General features: G+C 50.8%; 1 protein-coding gene across 4 annotated transcripts in view; it reads right to left on the reverse strand.

The window, feature by feature from the left end:
- The window catches only part of RPGRIP1L (RPGRIP1 like), a 1,159,147-nt gene that overhangs the window by 495,120 nt on the left and 648,860 nt on the right, over window positions 1–15,167 (reverse strand). For all 4 annotated transcript variants that reach the window (XM_086945185.1, XM_086945184.1, XM_086945187.1 and 1 more), the window contains exons 14-15: window positions 6,972–7,089; window positions 3,232–3,684 (exon numbers count right to left, since the gene is read on the reverse strand). In XM_086945185.1, coding sequence (XP_086801311.1) covers window positions 3,232–3,684; window positions 6,972–7,089 — 571 coding nt within the window. The remainder of the gene's footprint in view (window positions 1–3,231; window positions 3,685–6,971; window positions 7,090–15,167) is intronic.

Here is a 15,167-nt window from a genome sequence, read left to right on the forward strand (position 1 = left end):
AGGCCGGTGCTGCTGAGGGAGGTGTGGACTGGCCTCGCCGTGTTCCCCGACCACCGCCACGGCGGTTCCCACGTCCGCCACCGCGCTGCTGGACATTTTGCGGCGTGTGGCTGGCGGTACGTGGTGGGGCGCCCCTTCCGTGGCCACGAAAGGAGCGAAAGGCACCCGATTGCTGGCGTGGGGCCGTAAGGCCCAAGGACTTGGCCGTAGCCCTGGAGTCCTTGAAACGTTCCAGCGCATGGTCTGCCTTGTCGCCGAAGAGGCGACGGCCATCAAACGGCATGTCCAGGAGAGTGGCCTGGACATCGGCCGAGAAGTTGGCGGACCTCAACCAGGCGTGGCGTCGAACCGCCACCGTCGTTGCCATCGCCCTGCCCAGTGAGTCCGTTGTATCCAGCCCACACCGGATAGAAAAGCGTGCTGCATCTCGGCCGTCCGCAAGGGCTTGGCTGAGTTTAGCCTGGACCTCCTCCGGGCATCTAGGCAGCACCTCCGCAACCGTGTCCCACAGGGTGTGGGTGTAGCGGCCCAAGAGACAGGCGGTGTTTACAGACCGCAGCCCTAGGCTCACAGACGAGAAAACCTTCTTCCCGAACTGTTCATATCTCTTGGATTCCCTGTCGGGCGGGGCCGACGGGAATGCGGTTTGGGAGTTTGAGGCCTGGATGACCAGACTCTCGGGGGTGGGATGGGTGGACAAAAAGCATGGGTCGCCCGGTGCCGGGCGGTAGCGTCTGGCCACGTTCCTGTCCACAGGCGGGCCTGTGGCGGGCTTGGACCAAGTGCCCAGAAGAACGTCACACAAGGCCTCATTGAACGGCAGAAGGGGCTCCGCGGAGCCGGACTGCGGTTTGAGGACCTCAGTGAGGAGATTAGTCCTCACGGCCGCGACGGGGAGCTGAAGGTTTAAGGCCTTAGCTGCCTTCGTCAACACTACGCTGTAAGCAGAACCCGCCTCCGAAGCCACAGTCGGGGGCGATGTAAATCCAGTGTCTGGCGAGGTGTCAATACCACTGGCCTCCCAAAGCTCATATGTCCAGTCCTGTTGTGACTGGCAATCATGTGCCAGAGGGTCCTCGGACCCCTCCCAATGCTCCTCGTCACCTGTGTCCTGGAGACCAGGATTAACAGCCAGGGCCTCCTCGTGGAGATAAAATTCTCCAAAGGCCGACGGAATCGGCGCCCAGCGGCGCCCTCCGGACGCCTGAGCAGAACCGCAGGAGGCATTGGGGGCGGCAACCACATCGGCTACCGGGGACGACACCTGAAGGGACGGCGCCGGTGAGGTCGTAGGGTCGACCGGCGAGGTCCCGGATCCGGAGCCGGATCCAGCGAGGTCTTGCGGCGCCGAGACCGAAGTCGCCAGCGGCGCCGGGCCCGAAGTACCCGACGTCGTCGGGGCCGAAGCGCCCGACCCGGAAGGACCTCCAGACGGAACCGATCGGCCCGAAGGCGCCACGGGAACCGACTGAGGAGGGAGGGCCCTCATGGCCATGAGGTACCTCTCGACCTCCTCCGGCGTCGCGCCGTGCCCAGGGACCCGAAGGTGTGGGGCAGGCGGCGACGCTTGCGACTCCCGCGGAGCCGCGTGGGCGGTGTCGCCCGAGTCCCCGGCCGCATCGTGCGAGCGTCGGGGCGGGTCGGAGGATCGATGACGTCGCTCCGACCTCTCATGCCTCTTACCTGAGGACTTGGAACCAGACGATCGGTGTCCACTTCCGGAGCGTCGATGACTCCGACCTCGCGACCTGTCCCTCGACCTCCCGTGGGACCGGGACCGAGACCTGGAGCGGCGCGGGGCCGACTGCCTCAGCTCGAGACGCTTGCGGGACCGCTCCCGCCTAGCCTTCGACGTCAGGGCCCGGCAGTCGGAGCAGGATCGATCGTCGTGGTCGAGGCCTAAGCACTTCAGGCACCGGCGATGGGGGTCCGTGACCGACATGAGTCGGCCGCACTTCGAACAAGGCTTGAACCCGGGCATCCCTGGCACCGATAGTCGAGAAATCGACAAGGAAAGAGAGATCAAAAAGGATCAAAAATTTCAGTCAAAAATTGACTGGGGGTAGAGCTTCTTCTGGATCTGCGCTAGCTGGCGTGGAAAAAAGAAGAACTGACGTCAGCGCGCATGGGCGCCGTCTAAGTACTCCGACGACGTCATCCCGGCGCTCACGACGCCGACGACGGACGCGGAGCCGCAGACGACGCCTACCGGCGCGCAGGGGTATTGCTACGCAAAAGTTTCCGGATCCAGTCTGACGCCTGGGGATATTCTAAGGTAAGGAATCTATCACTAACGTGTCTCTTTCAGATTACTGGTTCTGCGAAAGTATCGCACTGTTGGTCACCTGGCTGAAAAGTCAGGCCCAGTGGGTAAAATGCACACTTCTTGAAAAACTCTAATTTACAAAAGTTATATAGTAATATTTTTAAAACATAGGATTAGTTTTTGGACTTATTTGTTACCAAAATGTATGGTTATATATAGTTGTAGTTGTTTCTAACCTAAAAAATATGAATACAATTTTAACACACATGGCCAAGCTTCCTTAAATCTACAAATGTTAATTAAAAGTTTTTAAGAAAACAATCTCAGCATTTTCAAAATTCCTAAATGATCACAGTAATGTTTTCAAATGTTCTCAAATTCCTAGTATCTTGTATAACAATACACTAACAATCTATTATTTTAAAAGTTAGTATTACATTTTAACAAACAATGGAAACTTTTCGGAATTCTATGAGTTATTCATAACGTTTACCATTCAAGACAAACCTTTATTTCATAAAGTTCAGAAAACAATTAGAATTGAGCAGTTTACGCAATGTTTTTAATGTTTTTGCCTGGTGGGCAAGGAGGAGTTTATTTTAGCAGAAAATACACTTTATAGGAAATTCAGATTTTTTCTGCAGTTTTCCATCTACTAACCCACCATTTGAGAATGGTTGTTAAAGTAAAAAACTTAATGAATCCCAAAGATCAGTAATTGGCTGAAATGTGCAGTTCTTGCCGTTAAGTAGGACATTTTTCACACCTCTTCCAATAACTGTACATTGAACACTAGTTAAATGTTTACCAAAATTTGAATCTGACATATTTCAACACATGCAAATTACATACATCCATGAAAAAAACAGAGCATTGTTCAGTCTATATTTACACTGGGTGTAATTTCGATTCAACATGCCAGGAGGGAGAAAAGAGAGAAACAAACACTTAGAAATGTTACTTACCAATCAAAAGCGCTGTAGCAAATATACGACCATTTTTTTCTAGAATGTCACTAAATTTGAGTTGACAGGCAGCAACAGTTTGATGCTCAGTGCCAAATGCTTGATGAACCTCAAGGGTGAGGGTGTTCTTTTGTATGTATCTCAGAAAAAAGTCATCTACTCGCACATGATACTGAGAGGTAAAATCATATGCCGGCTGAAGGCCGCGGACTACTGGAGTAGTTTGAAGTTCGAAGTCATAAAATGAGTAGGTGCAGAATGTTGCAGGTTCCTTGTCACCAAAGATGTGCAACACTCCTTGAGAAAATGCAACTTTTGAAATGTGGATTTCAAACAGATTGTCTCCTCGTTCTAAATGGACAGTTTCATCAATCTCTTCAACATTATCTTCGGGCATAATTTCTGGTTTGAATTTATACTGCTTGGTACCATAGGCAATATCTTTCAGCTGGGCTGCAATTCAAAAAGCAAAGAAAATGTAAAGTTACAAACACACCTATAAATCCATTAAACAAACACACAAAGTGGAGTTATGGCTATTAAAAAAAAAGAAAATACCCTACATTAACCACTTATGGTTTACTACACAAACAACAACTCATGCTGCTACTATGAAAACCATAACTCCCTCACCACACCGGGCAAGCAAATCCTGCTGTAAATGCCTGAAGGCAGGGAGTGCATCCTCCTACAGGGGGTGGACCAATCTCCGTTGCTTCTGGCTGTGCGCAGTGGCAGTTGGCCACAGGACCACTGCGGGTCAACTCCCAAAGCGCACGGTCTTTGGCAGATATTGGGTGCAGGGCATGATGTAGCTCTGTCTGGCCCTTTGGGATTTGTGGTACGTTTTTGGGGGGATTGAAGACAAGATAGGGTTATAAACGTCAGGATTGAGTCAGGACCTATGATCTCACATGCGGTCCTGTGAACCTAGAGCAGAATATGTAATTTATTTTTGTGGTTCTGAAGCAGGGGGAAGTGTGTCCCACATGAATTACGAGTCCTGCAGGAAGACAGTAACTCCAGAGCATTTCTATTGGATACTTCTTCTACTTAAAGCAGATTGAGTTCCCGGGGGAAATACTGAGTGTAAAATAAGAAATGACCAGGGGAATCTGGAACTGAATAATTGATTCCCATAATTCCTCATGTTTAAGGGAGCTCCTCTCTAACTACAGTATCAATGCAAGTGATACAGTTTCAGCTTTACATTTTAACTTGTAAAAGCACTGCCACAAAAGTAAAGGTGAACAGGGTGTATGCACTAAACAATTAGGAAAAGATCATGCCTCAAACAGAAACTATTAATTGTCAATTACAAAACATGTCAAATAATCTTCTTTAACAAAACAAACCTAGATACCAAAGATCTTCAAAACTTCAAAGCTGCTGGTAAACGTTGTTCCCTTTGCAAAATCATTGAGAAAGTGATTGCCACACAACTACTAAATCACATCACCGTCAATAACCTTGTAAATGTCCACCAATCTGGATTCCTTCCCAAATATAATACAGAAAACATTACAGTCCAGAAAAGAGATACTGCCTTGAAAGTACTTGATGGTGAAGACTGTCTTTTGGCACTGCTTGACCTTTCGGCAGCATTCCACATTCTTGATCACCACTCACATTTTGAATGCTAGAATGGAAGTAAAAGGAACTGTGCTAAAATGTTTCAAATCATTCCTCTCCTCTAAATATCAAATTATAAACCTGTTTTTTTTTATCAATCACACACCTAGTAAGACTAGGGAGTTCCACAAAGCACCAGCCTCTTCCCCTACCCATAGAACTTCTATATGGAACCCTTTACCTCAGTGCATCATGAAGGATCTAACCATCTAAACTAATATCCCGATGATTCTCAGCTTTACCTTCATGTCTCCAGCATGACACACCTTAAAAAATCTGCTTGGAGAAACTAAGCAAATGGATATATTCACTCTCCCTACAAAATGAATCTATCCAAGATCACATTTATTCTCCTGTTCTGAAATGACTCCACCTTCAGTTCAAAAATAGCTCAACAGATTACAATACCTTGGCATTCTCCCGTCTCTAGTCTCATATGTAAAAACTCTTGGGTTCATCATCGACTAAAAACTAAACCGGAATGTTCACATTACCAAACTAACCAGACTTGCCCCCTGTCATTTACATCTCCGCAGTAAACTAAGGCCAGCATTATATTACTCAGACACCGAAAGCACTGGACTGTCTCATGTTTGCATTTACTTACATGGAGAGTAATACAGTGCCCTCTTAAGTGATATACTACATGCCACCATGAGGCTTGTACAACTCACTATAGAGAAGGACTAAAACAAAGTGGAGAAGACAGGCCCCTACATTTCGGGCCATATAAAATCAAAGGGGTAGAAAGAAAGTGAGAAAACCATAAGTTTTTTTTAAAAATTGCCCTAACCCACTAAATAGTAGCATGCTTCATCATAAGGCGGCTAACACAACCTGGCACAGACCAATGTCCAGGTTGGAGCGCTTATTTTTGAAAAAGGATTATTTCATGAGAGGGACCTCTAGCGCAGAACGAGAAATACTTAAACTTATCTAAGTAGGTACCCTCCTGAATTTAATTGTGTGTCCCACTTGGCAGAATAAAAAAATATTATAAGAGGTTAAATGGGAGAAGCAACTTCTCCATTAGCCTATCTGCTGTGTCGACATGTTTCAGCCTTTTTCAACTGCTCAACAGGATAGCCACTAGCACCTTTAACAGGAATTCCCAGTTTAGCATGCTGAAAGCTTTTTCCATATACATGGAGATATGGAGATTTTGGCTGCATCTTTGTGCACTTCTGTGCTCTGTCTAAGATAGGGAAAAGCCTGCAAAGGCTGGGTGGAGTACTTGTGTGGCAGAATCCTTTGAGTCCTGCTTGCAGTCAAGATTTAACATTGACAATGATCAACCCTCTTTACGCAACACCACACACATTGTCTGCTGTGTTGTGGGCAATAAAGAGCACTAATCTTTGGCTTCAACATACCATTTCTAGAAGCCACTTTGCTGGATGAGTTTTAGAATATTCTGCCAGTAGCCAAACACTCCATCTGTTTTCCTGGCCAGCTGCTTCAGGGCCTCGTCTATTTCTTTCAGTGAGAGCGGGCTTCAATTTAAACAGTTTGTCCGAGTGTCAATCACTGAATGTGAGCTCCGTGTACATAGGCATCCTGAGAAGTACTACTTACGTCTAAGTGCCTGGCCTACATTGCCTTTAATAGTCTGTCATTAGCTCATTTATTTTCTCCTGTCCATGCAACAAGTGACCCTCTTTGTGTTTCACTGCCATTATAGGGGCGTGCTGGGTGTCCGAACTAGCAAAGCAAGCCAGCATTCAACCTACCTTACCAAATGTCTTTAAGCAATATATTATTTGTAGTCATACAGTCCTAGACTGTCATGCTTCTCTTTGTGTATGTGCTTTGCTGTTTATGCACTGAACCAGTGGTTTCTCCCTCCGACTGGAGTATTTGGTCTTCCATCCTTCTAAATTGATCCTGTAGAGTCGCCCGGGCCTGCTTCATGAAGCATTAATTGATGCAGGCCCCAGCACAGCAACCTACCAATAGGGCGTTGTGGCCTGACGGTGTTCTTGCTAGGTAGTTTGCTTTGTGAATGTAATCTTGCCGGTGTGGTTTTCCCAACAAAAGCCAAATTGGGCATAAAGTAGATCTTCAGGTTTCTCCCAAAGACAGATGGCATTCAATAAAAAATACAATACCTTCCAGTTTTCGGATACGCGCAGCTCTGATGTCCAGAAGTTTGGCATATTGTTCAAGCTTAATCTCATACTCTTGCTGAAGACCTTCCATCTTCTGAGTCACCCCTTCAACTTCGACCTGGGGAAAAATGGAGCAAGAGCTGTGTAACTGACAGCTGTGTTAAACCACCCATTGGATTGTACTCTGCATGAATTCTGAGTTAAAATTACTTCTGCATTTTTTCAACAGTTTTTAACATTTGTTTTGCATTCTGAAAAAAACAAACGCATTTCTATTTTTGTGCCAAAATTCTCACCATTAAAGGGAAGGTATGTTCACTATTTAACCTGCTTATGACAGGAGGAAGGAAAATGCCTCGAGTTTATTGTGCTCGTCCCTAATTATGACATACTCTTACCGAATGAAATAAAGTCTATGGAAATGCTGTGACAAAAATATCAGAAGCTGTGGAATTTCCCTGCCCTAAAACAAAAATGGCGGGTTTGGTATGATAGGGGTCAAAGGCTGTGGCTTGGATAAAATAGGCTGTGGGGAAAGATAAAACAGAACAAGCATTGGCATAGCCAATAGGTCTCGCCCTTGGGACCTTATAAGTGTTTAGCCATGCAACAGTTGATGTTGTTGCACTAAGGATCTTGCCCTGAGGAGCACTATTAAAGGGTTCTAATGAGGGAATCCGTGGTCATTGGGGGGGTGCCAACAAACATTGTCGCACAGGGCGCCACCAGTGTTAAAGCCGACCCTGTTAACGGCTCCTACATAAAACTCATTGATACCCTCCAGATGTAAAACCTCAGGCAGTTAAGCCCAAAAGCCTTCTCTGAATCGGTCTGTCTGTTCAGTCTCTTTCTCTTGTTCCCCTGTACACCTGTTCAGTCCCTTGGCAGTGGCACAGAATGTTGTATTTATCAAGGCTTTCTGTTTAAAGTGTTGCAGAAGAGCAGCGCAGATCTATACCACACGTGTATTCATCAACGGGGCATGCCTTTGCTGCTTTTTCCTGTACTCTTTAGACAAATATCCATGTGAAAAAGGATTGCCGCTGTAAAATTAGTGGTTCTGTGTCACGCTTCAGTATCTTCCAATGGCGAATAGTCAATTTCTTTCTGGAGTCAGTATGGCTGGCCATAATGAAGCGTGAAATTGACTCAATTCTAAATAAATAGCTGTGGTGCTAAATACCTAGGTATACCAGCCACTAGGTAGCACTCATTTATTTATGAATTTGCACTTCCCTGTTGTAATATGAACACAGATTCCTGAAGATTACAAAATAGCAACTGACTGCGATGCATTTACTTTATCCGGCATTAAACTGGTCAATTCTGGTATAATTTTACAGATTTCCTAAAAAACACAATTTTGATTGTTTCCTTTTTACCCCTCAGCCTTTCCAGTAGGTACCATATTCCTACTGTATGCATTGCTGCTTGTTGCACATTTAGTTTACTGGTTTCCAGATTTCACGCAGCAAATGGACTGAGTACTACTATGTAACTGGAACACTGGATTGTCTGTTGTCATTGGCTTGACTTCTAATGCAGAATGCGTGCTGTCGGCAACGTCTCTGTTTTAGTTAGAAAGGGAATTATACGTTGAATACCGCACTAAGGTTGATTCAAAGCAGGGCTGTGCCCACGTGTGGCAGAGTGCCAGGCTCTGAATTCCCCTTATACTGGAAGCCTATGCCCAGGTTTGTGCTACAAAGTGCATCGGTCTCCATCAAGTGGTTTCTTCTGCTTCCAAGCCTCCCTTTGGTGAGCCACATCTGAGGTGACTGCTGTGTGAACACCTCAAACTGCCATTCTTTTGAAGTTATCCATCTGTGAGTATGTGACGCAAAAGCACAAGTTACTACTTGTGTAACGATATATCTGTAAGAGACATTAGTTAGTGATAGATTCCTTACCTTAGAATAACCCCAGGCGTCAGACTGGATCTGTAAATTTTTGGGTAGCAGTACCCTTGCGCGTCGGTAGGCGTCGTCTGCGGCTCCGCGTCCGTCGTCGGCGTCATGGGCGCCGTGATGATGTCGTCGGAGTACTTAGACACCGCCTCCGCGTGCTGACGTCAGTTCTTAGACACAGCTTTTCCGCGCCAGAAACGCAGAGCTATGCTAAAAACCAACACTGGCGCCTTGAAACTAGGGCCCAGAAAGGGGATGACCTTAACCCTAGATATCGGTTCGCAGAACGGGGAGGATGGGTAGGTCGGTAAGGAATGTCTTTTGCAGATATATCGTTACACAAGTAGTAACTTGTGCTTCTGAAAGAGACACGTTAGTGATAGATTCCTTACCTTAGAATAGATACCCCAGCAATACCAACCCAGGTGGTGGGTCTGCAAACCAATAATCACACCAGAAAGTCCTGGAGGACGGAACGGCCAAAGAAGCCATCGCTCCGGACTTGGCTGTCCAGGCAATAGTGTCTTGCAAACGTGTGGAGCGAGGCCACGTGGCTGCCTGGCAAATGTCCTGTAGGGGCACTCCCCGGCCCAGGGCAGTTGTAGTTGCCGTGGCCTGAGTGGAATGAGCCCTCAGCCCAACAGGGGGTTCCTTCTTAGCCAAGGAGTAACACGCCTGGATACACAAGATCACCCACCGCGAGATGGTCCGCTTGTGTACCGCCTTTCCCTTCTTAGCGCCCACATAACCAACAAAGAGTTGGTCATCCACCCGGAACTGGCGTGTGCGATCCAGATAGTAAGAGAGCGCACGCTTTGGGTCCAGACGGTGGAGCCTCTCTTCCTCTCTCGAGGGATGCGGAGGCGGAAAGAAGGTGGGCAAGGTGATATACTGCCCGATGTGGAAGGCTGTGACTACCTTGGGCAGGAAAGAGGGCCTGGTCCTCAACACAACCTTGTCCGGATGGACCGAAAGGAAAGGAGGTTTACAGGATAGAGCCTGGAGCTCACTCACTCTCCTGGCAGAGGTGATGGCTACCAGGAAGGCAGTCTTCAACGTAAGCAGGAGGAGAGGACAGTTGTGAAGTGGCTCGAAGCGAGCGCACATCAGAAAAGTAAGAACCAGTTCAAGTTCCACTGAGGCATCACAAAGGGAACAGGAGGAAACGTATGTGTGATGCCTTTCAGGAATCGATTAACAATAGGGGACTTGAACAAAGAAGGTTGATCAGGTAGCCTCAAAAAGGCTGAAAGAGCAGAAAGGTAGCCCTTGATAGTGCCCAGAGCAGAGCCCTGCTGGGCAAGAGAAAGAAGGAAGAGAAGAACCTCAGAAAGAGGGGCAGAGAAAGGATCCACAGCCTTTGCTGTGCACCATGCCACAAATCTGTTCCACCTGCAGGCGTATACCGACTTTGTGGAGGGACGCCTGGCTGCCAGAATGATGTTACAGACATCAGGAGGCAAGTCAAATGGCCTCAACTGTCGCCGCTCAATCTCCAAGCATGGAGGTGGAGACTGGACAGGTTCGGGTGGAGGACTGTCCCCTGCTGCTGCGACAGAAGGTCCTCCTGAAGAGGCAAACAAACCGGGGGATCGACTGACATACTGAGTAGCTCGGGATACCAGTACCTTCGTGCCCAGTCCGGAGCCACAAGGATGACTTGTGGCCGGTCACGCTTGATCTTCTTCAGCACTCTGGGCAGAAGTGGTATAGGCGGAAAGGCGTACAACAGACCGCAACTCCACTCACGAAGAAAAGCGTCTTCGAGCGAGTGCCGCCTTGGAAATTCCAACTCGCAGAACCGATGACATTGCGCGTTCTCTTCGGTGGCGAATAGATCTAACCAAGGCTCTCCCCACCGCTGAAAGAGGCCTTGCGCCACGTCCGAGTTCAGACGCCATTCGTGATCCATCATGCACCGTTGGCTGAGTTCGTCCGCCCTGGCGTTCAGAGAACCTGCCAGGTGTTGAACCACCTGGGTCACCCCCTGATGTTCCAGCCACTGCCAGAGGCGCAGAGACTCCTGGCATAGAGTCCACGACCCCACCCCGCCCTGTTTGTTGCAGTACCACATGGCGGTGGTGTTGTCCGAGAACACCTGCACTACACTCCACCGGACAGTGGGGAGGAATGCCTTCAGTGCTAGATGAATCACCCGCAGCTCCAAAAGGTTGATACGGAGCCGGGACTCCGTCGGAGACCAGAGGCCTCTGATCTCCGCCACTCCCATGTGGCCTCCCCAGCCCTGGAGGGACGCGTCCGTCACAACTACGTGCTCCGCTTGGGGAAGGGAGAGGGATCTGCCGCCGACCCAATCGCGGTCCGTGAGCCACCAATGCAGCTGTCTCGCAGTGCCCTCCGACATCAGGACATGGTCGGACAGGTTGCCCTGATGCTGGGCCCACTGAAACTTCAGGTCCCACTGCAGAGCCCGCATCCGCCAACGTGCGTGATGCTCCAGAAGGATGCAGGAAGCCATCAGCCCCAGAAGCCGCAGCGTCAACCTGACCGAAACTCGGGATAAAGGCTGAAAGATTGGAATCAGAGCCTGTATATCCCGAACCAGCTGTTCGGGTGGGTAAACCAGAAACTGCGCCGAGTCGAGAACCGCTCCCATAAAAAGGAGCTTCTGAGAGGGGCACAGGTGTGACTTCGGCACATTGATGGAGAACCCCAGCTGGTGCAAGAGGTTCGCCGTCATCTGGAGGTGGCTGACGACTGTCTGAGGCGAGCCCGCCTTCAACAACCGTCGTCGAGGTAGGGGAAGACTGAAACCCCTAACCTGCGCAGATGAGCTGCGACCACCGCCATCACTTTCGTGAACACCCGTGGGGCGCTGGTAAGGCCGAAGGGGAGCACGGTAAACTGAAAGTGCTCGTGGCCTACCATGAACCGCAGGTAGCGGGGATGTGGAAATAAGCGTCCTGCAAGTCCAACGCTACCATCCAGTCTCCTGGGTCCAGGGCAGCTAAGACCTGAGCCAGAGTCAGCATTTTGAACTTCTCCTTCCGGAGGAAGCCATTGACGTTCCGCAGATCCAAGATAGGGCGTAGGCCCCCTTTTCCCTTCTTGGGTACCAGAAAGTAGTGGGAGTAGCAACCACATCCTACTTCTGGCCAAGGAACGCGCTCGATGGCCCCCTTGGCCAAGAGGGCCGAAACTTCCTCCTGCAGAAGCCGCAAATGATCCCCCGATACGCGGTGGTGTTGCGGTGGCATGGCTGGAGGGGTCGTCTCGAAGGGGAGGGAGTAGCCCCTTCGGACGAACTGCAGCACCCACCTGTCCGATGTGACAGTGCACCAGCGGGAGTGGTGATGGCGAACCCTGCCCCCCACTGGCGTCACATGGGCAGAAAAGCACGGACTAGGAGGGTTTTGAGGCGGATGCTGCGGGGGAGGGTGTGGGCTGGCCTCGCCGTTGTCCCCTAACCGCCCACACGGCGATTTCCACGGCCGCCACCGCGCTGTATCGTAGTCTGTGGTGTGTGGCTGGCAGCACGTGTGGGGGCGCCCCTTCCTTGGCCACGAAAGGAGTGAAAGGCACCCATTTGGCCGTAGCCCCAGAGTCCTTAAAGCGCTCAAGTGCCTTGTCACCAAAAAGACGACGCCCATCAAACGGCATGTCCATCAGTGTGTTCTGGACATCGGCCGAAAAGTTGGCGGACCTCAACCCGGCGTGGCGACGAATCGCCACTGTCGTTGCCATCGCTCTACCTAGTGAGTCGGTGGTGTCCAGCCCACACCGGATAGAATATCTTGCTGCATCCCGGCCCTCCACAAGGGCTTGGCCGAATTTAGCCCGTACCTCCAACGGGCACTCTGGCAGCACTTCCGCGACCGTGTCCCACAGAGAGTGGGTGTAGCGGCCCAAGAGGCATGCAGTGTTGGAAGACCACAGTCCCAGACTAAGGGAGGAGAATATTTTCTTTCCATAATTCTCATACCTCTTGGATTCCCGATCAGGCGGAGCCGACGGGAATGCGGTCTGGGAATTAGAGGCCTGGATGACCAGGCTCTCAGGGGTGGGGTGGGTGGACAGGAAACATGGGTCGCCCGGGGCCGGGCGGTGACGTCTGGCCACGTTCCTATCTACGGGCGAACCCGTAGCGGGCCTGGACCCCTCCCAATACTCCTCTTCACCCATCCCCTGATAGTCAGGGTTGTCAAACGATGAGGCCGGTTCATAGAAGCTAAACTCCCCAAGCGGCGTCGGAAGCGGCGTCGGAAGCGGCGTCGGAAGCGGCGCCGTTCCGACGCCGGAACCAAATCGAGGGAGGCATCGGGGACCGCGCTGCCCGAGGACGGCGCCAGGGGTGACACCTGATGGACCGACGCTGGTGAGGTCGTTAGGTCAACCGGCGACGACCCGGATCCCGAAGCGGATCCAGTGGGGCCCTGCGGCGCCGGGCCCGAAGGCGTCGGGACCCTGGGGCCCTGCGGCGTCGGGGCCGCCGAAGCCCTCGACCCGCTAGGGGCCCCAGACGGGTCCACTGGGCCTGAAGGCGCTGCGGAGCCCGTCAGAGGAGAAAGGGACCTCATGGCCATGAGGAAGAGCTCGATCTCCTCTGGCGTCGCATCTTGCCCAGGGACCGGAGTGTGTGGGGCAGGACGCGGCGCCCGCGACTCCGAGGGAGCCGCGTGGGCGGTGCCACCCTTACCCCCGGCCGCCTCGAGCCAGCGTCGGGGGAGTCAGAAGAGCGATGACGCCTCTTCTACTTCGTGTGTTTCTTACCTGACGACGACTTTGACCCGGAGGAGTGATGCTGACTCTCGGAGCTGTGATGGCTCCGACCCCGCGACCTGTCCCTCGACCTCCATTGGGACCGGGACCTTTCGCGGCGCGGGGCCGACTGCCGGAGTTCGAGTCGCCTGCGGGACCGATCCCGCCTGGCTTTCGAAGACCCGGCAGTCGGGGCAGGTCTTGTTGTCGTGGTCGATGCCGAGACAGAGGAGACACCGACGGTGAGGATCCGTGACCGACATCGTGCGGTCGCAATCCTCGCAATGCTTGAAACCAGGCATCCCTAGGCACCGTTCGGAGTCGCAAGACTCGAGAAAGATGATCAAAATAGATCAAAAAGACTAGTCAAACAGTGACTAAAAGTACTGCTTTTTCCAGATCTGCACTTGCTGGCGCGGAAAAAAGAATAACTGACGTCAGCACGCGGAGGCGTCGTCTAAGTACTCCGACGACGTCATCACGCGCCCGCGACGCCGACGACGGACGCGGAGCCGCAGACGACGCCTACCGACCCGCAAGGGTACTGCTACGCAAAAATTTCCAGATCCAGTCTGACGCCTGGGGATATTCTAAGGTAAGGAATCTATCACTAACGTGTTTCTTTCAGATGTGAATAACCTGATTGCTGAGAGCAACAAGCTTGGCATCTTCTGCAGGGCAGACCAGAGGCAGTGAGTGATAAGAGTTCTACAGAGGAAGTTTGTTCGTAAAGGACTAAACTCTGCCACCAGACCTCATGTCGAGCAGCGCTGCAAATACCGTGACTCAGCTTCTGATTGCAATATGCGCGTGAAGCCCTGAGTGACATTCCCTTGGTGCACGCGCTCCGGGGTAAATAGCCAGCCGGTATCTCCTGGCATAAATATGCAAACGACGGCAGGCGCACAATAGCGGCTGTTTGCAATTTTCCCCAATAAGAAAAGGTGACACACTACCGTATAAATGACTACTTCAGATCAATACATCTGCTTTAATGCTCCCACGTGGTACAACATGCACAAAGACAGCCGTCTTATGTGATAGCTTTAACACTGAATATGTCTGCAGCTGAGCTCTGACCTTCACTTTTGTGTCAGGGAAGGCCCATGACTTTGTGAATAATAAGAGTGATTGCCTTCACTGAGGCGTTAAACCTCTCTGAAATCATTCTCTTTGCTAAGTCAGAGGAAACGGATGGCATCAGCAAACAAGCATTGGCTGCGCGGCCGTAGAAGTAACGCTGTGCAGCGGTGAAAGCAAAAGTCATCGCGATCGCGGTGAAAGCAAAAGTCAACGCGATGACACGCTCTTTGCAAAGCACGCGAGGGATGCGCTCGCAGCAGTTAGAGGGGAAGCGTGGCGCCCGTGCTTCTGTGCGTGACCGCAAGCTGGTGGCCGCTTTGGTAGCATTTCGAGAAATTGCTTACTAAATGTCTCACCAGAGCAGCGCATGTACTAGCTCAGACGAGACCTAAAAAGCTGTGAGAACAGACGGTCATTGGAGAGCAGGCATAGCGTGACCACTTCGTGCTACTTCACTTCAGTTCTCAGTTTCCTTTCGTACTAAACA

This window comes from Lissotriton vulgaris, chromosome 12 (assembly GCF_964263255.1).
Source record: "Lissotriton vulgaris chromosome 12, aLisVul1.2, whole genome shotgun sequence".
NCBI lineage: Eukaryota > Metazoa > Chordata > Amphibia > Caudata > Salamandridae > Lissotriton > Lissotriton vulgaris.